Source organism: Arachis duranensis, chromosome 4 (assembly GCF_000817695.3).
Source record: "Arachis duranensis cultivar V14167 chromosome 4, aradu.V14167.gnm2.J7QH, whole genome shotgun sequence".
Classification (NCBI taxonomy): Eukaryota; Viridiplantae; Streptophyta; class Magnoliopsida; order Fabales; family Fabaceae; genus Arachis; species Arachis duranensis.
This window is the reverse complement of record NC_029775.3, coordinates 94,308,271-94,310,859: the sequence shown is the minus strand read 5'-3', so window position 1 is coordinate 94,310,859 and position 2,589 is coordinate 94,308,271. Positions and strand designations below refer to the sequence as shown.

General features: G+C 43.0%; 1 protein-coding gene across 1 annotated transcript; it reads right to left on the bottom strand.

Moving 5' to 3' along the window:
- Window positions 1–556: 556 nt before the first annotated feature.
- Window positions 557–1,048, bottom strand: LOC107484938 (uncharacterized). Its single transcript, XM_016105491.1, has one exon. It carries the CDS (start codon window positions 1,046–1,048, stop codon window positions 557–559), a length of 492 nt encoding a protein of 163 aa, XP_015960977.1.
- Window positions 1,049–2,589: the final 1,541 nt, after the last annotated feature.

Here is a 2,589-nt window from a genome sequence, read left to right as displayed (position 1 = left end):
CGTACGTGTCGGCCACGTAGACATGTGGGCTGCGCACTCAGAGTCATGGACGCGTACGCGCCATGTGCGTGCACGCTTGAGTGGTGTCAAGCGTGGGGCTCAGTGCTGGCTCAATTCTCGCATAACTCTCTGGAGTTTTGTACCAGGAGTTGCAAGGGCCATCGACGCGGACGCGTCTAGCACGCCCATGCATGGAGTCCCCTTCTTCTTATTTTTTTTCATAGGCATGAAGAAATGCATTTTTATCACAAATTCAGTAGGGAAGCAAGCTGAAGGGAACAAAAACACCCAGAACTCCATGCAGTACCTAAAAGTGGGGTGTTCTTCTCCATACTATCTATCCACCTACTTAAAATCAAATGCACATCTTCATGAACAACTTATCTAATGCAACCAAAATCAAATCTATCCAAACAATTCTATAGCTAAGTAATCATAAATCATCAAAGGGTTCAAGAACTATATACAAGAAAGACAAAAAGGTAGATCTCACCATGGTGGGGTGTCTCCCACCTAGCACTTTTGTTTAATGTCCTTAAGTTGGACGGTCACTAGCTCAATTCTCTTTGCCATGAGGTGCATCTTCCAAAAGGAATATCTCAATTTCCTTGTTGCGTTTCATTTTTTCACCATGATACAACTTTAGACGATGCCCATTAACCTTGAAGATGTCAGTGCTTGAAGGATGGCGCAAATGATAGACCCCATACGGTTCCGCCTTCTCTACCCGATAAGGTCCTTCCAATCTTGACCTTAGTTTTCCCGGCAACAATCTTAATCTTGAATTGTAGAGAAGGACTAGTTCGCGGGCTCTAAATTTTCCTCTTCTTATGTTCTTGTCATGTACGACTTTCATCTTTTCTTTGTAAAGTCTAGAGTTCTCATAGGCTTCTAATCTCAAACACTCCAATTCCACTAATTGTAGCTTTCTCTCAATTCCGGCCCTTCCCAAACTTGGATTGCACTCTTTGATGGCCCAATATGCTTTATGCTCTACCTCCACCGGTAAGTGGCAATCTTTGCCATATACCAACCGAAAGGCGCTCATGCTAATTGGCGTCTTGTACGCCGTTCGGTAGGCCCAAAGCACATCGGGAAGCTTAGCACTTCAATTTTTTCTATTAGGTTTCACAATCTTTTCCAAGACGCGCTTGATCTCCTGATTAGAAACCTCGGCTTGGCCATTCGTTCGTGGGTGATAGGCCGTGGCTACTTTATGTATGATGCCATATTTCTTTATGAGGCTTTCCATTCTTTTGTTGCAAAAATGTGAACCTTGGTCACTCACGATTGCTCGTGGTGACCCAAAGAGACAAATTATATTATTCCTCACAAAAGAAAGGACTACATTAGCATCATCCGTCCGGGTGGGTATCACTTCCACCCATTTGGACACATAGTCAACGACAAGTAGAATGTAGAGAAAGCCATTAGAGTTTGCGAATGGCCCCATGAAGTCAATACCCCACACATAAAAAATCTCATAAAATAGCATGGTTTGTTGGGGGCATTTCATCCTTCTTGGAGATATTACCAAATCTAAGACATTGAGAACAAGATTTACAAAAGAGAGCGGAATCCTTGAAAAGAGTTGGCCACCAAAATCCACAATCTAGGATTTTTCTTGCCGTCCTTTGAGGTCCATAATGACCACCTCCCTCGGAGGAGTGACAAACTTCCAAGATTGATTGGAATTCGGTTTGTGGAATGCACCTCCGAATTACTTGATCCACACCACATCTCCAAAGGTATAGGTCATCCCACACATAGTATTTGGATTTGCTTTTTAGCTTATCCTTTTGGTGCTTGGAGAGATTAGAAAGAAAGGTGCGGGATACCAAGTAATTGGCTATTGGTGCATACCAAGGAATGACTTCCGAGATCGCTTACAAGCCCTCAAAGGGAAAAGAATCATCAATAGGAGTGGAATTGCCCTTGGTGTGTCCAAGGCGACTTAAGTGATCCGCCACTAGATTTTGCGAACCACTCCTATCTTTGATTTCCAAGTCAAATTCTTGCAATAGTAAAACCCATCTAATCAATCTCGGTTTGGATTCCTTTTTAGCCAACAAATATTTTAATGCCGCATGTTCCGAGTACACTACCACCTTGGGGCCAAGTATATAAACTCGGAATTTATCCAAAGCGAAAACAATAGCCAATAGCTCTTTCTTGGTGGTAGTGTAATTGGATTGGGCTCCATCCAATATTTTTGATGCATAGGCTATGACATATGGATTCTTACCCTCACATTATGCTAACGTGGCTCCCACCGCATAGTTTGAAGCATCACACATTATTTTGAACGGCCAACTCCAATCCGGCCCTCTCACGATGGGAGCTTGGGTCAATGCAACCTTAAGCTTGTCAAAAGCCACCATGCATTCTTCACTTAGGTCAAACTCAACGTCTTTTTGTAACAATCGAGATAGTGGCAGTGCTACCTTACTAAAGTCCTTTATAAATCTTCGGTAAAAACCTGCATGTCCAAGGAACGAACGAACTTCCCTCTCGGAGGAGGGGTAAGGCAAGCTAGATATAACATTGATCTTTGCTGGATCCACAGAGATACCATCTTTGGAAACAATA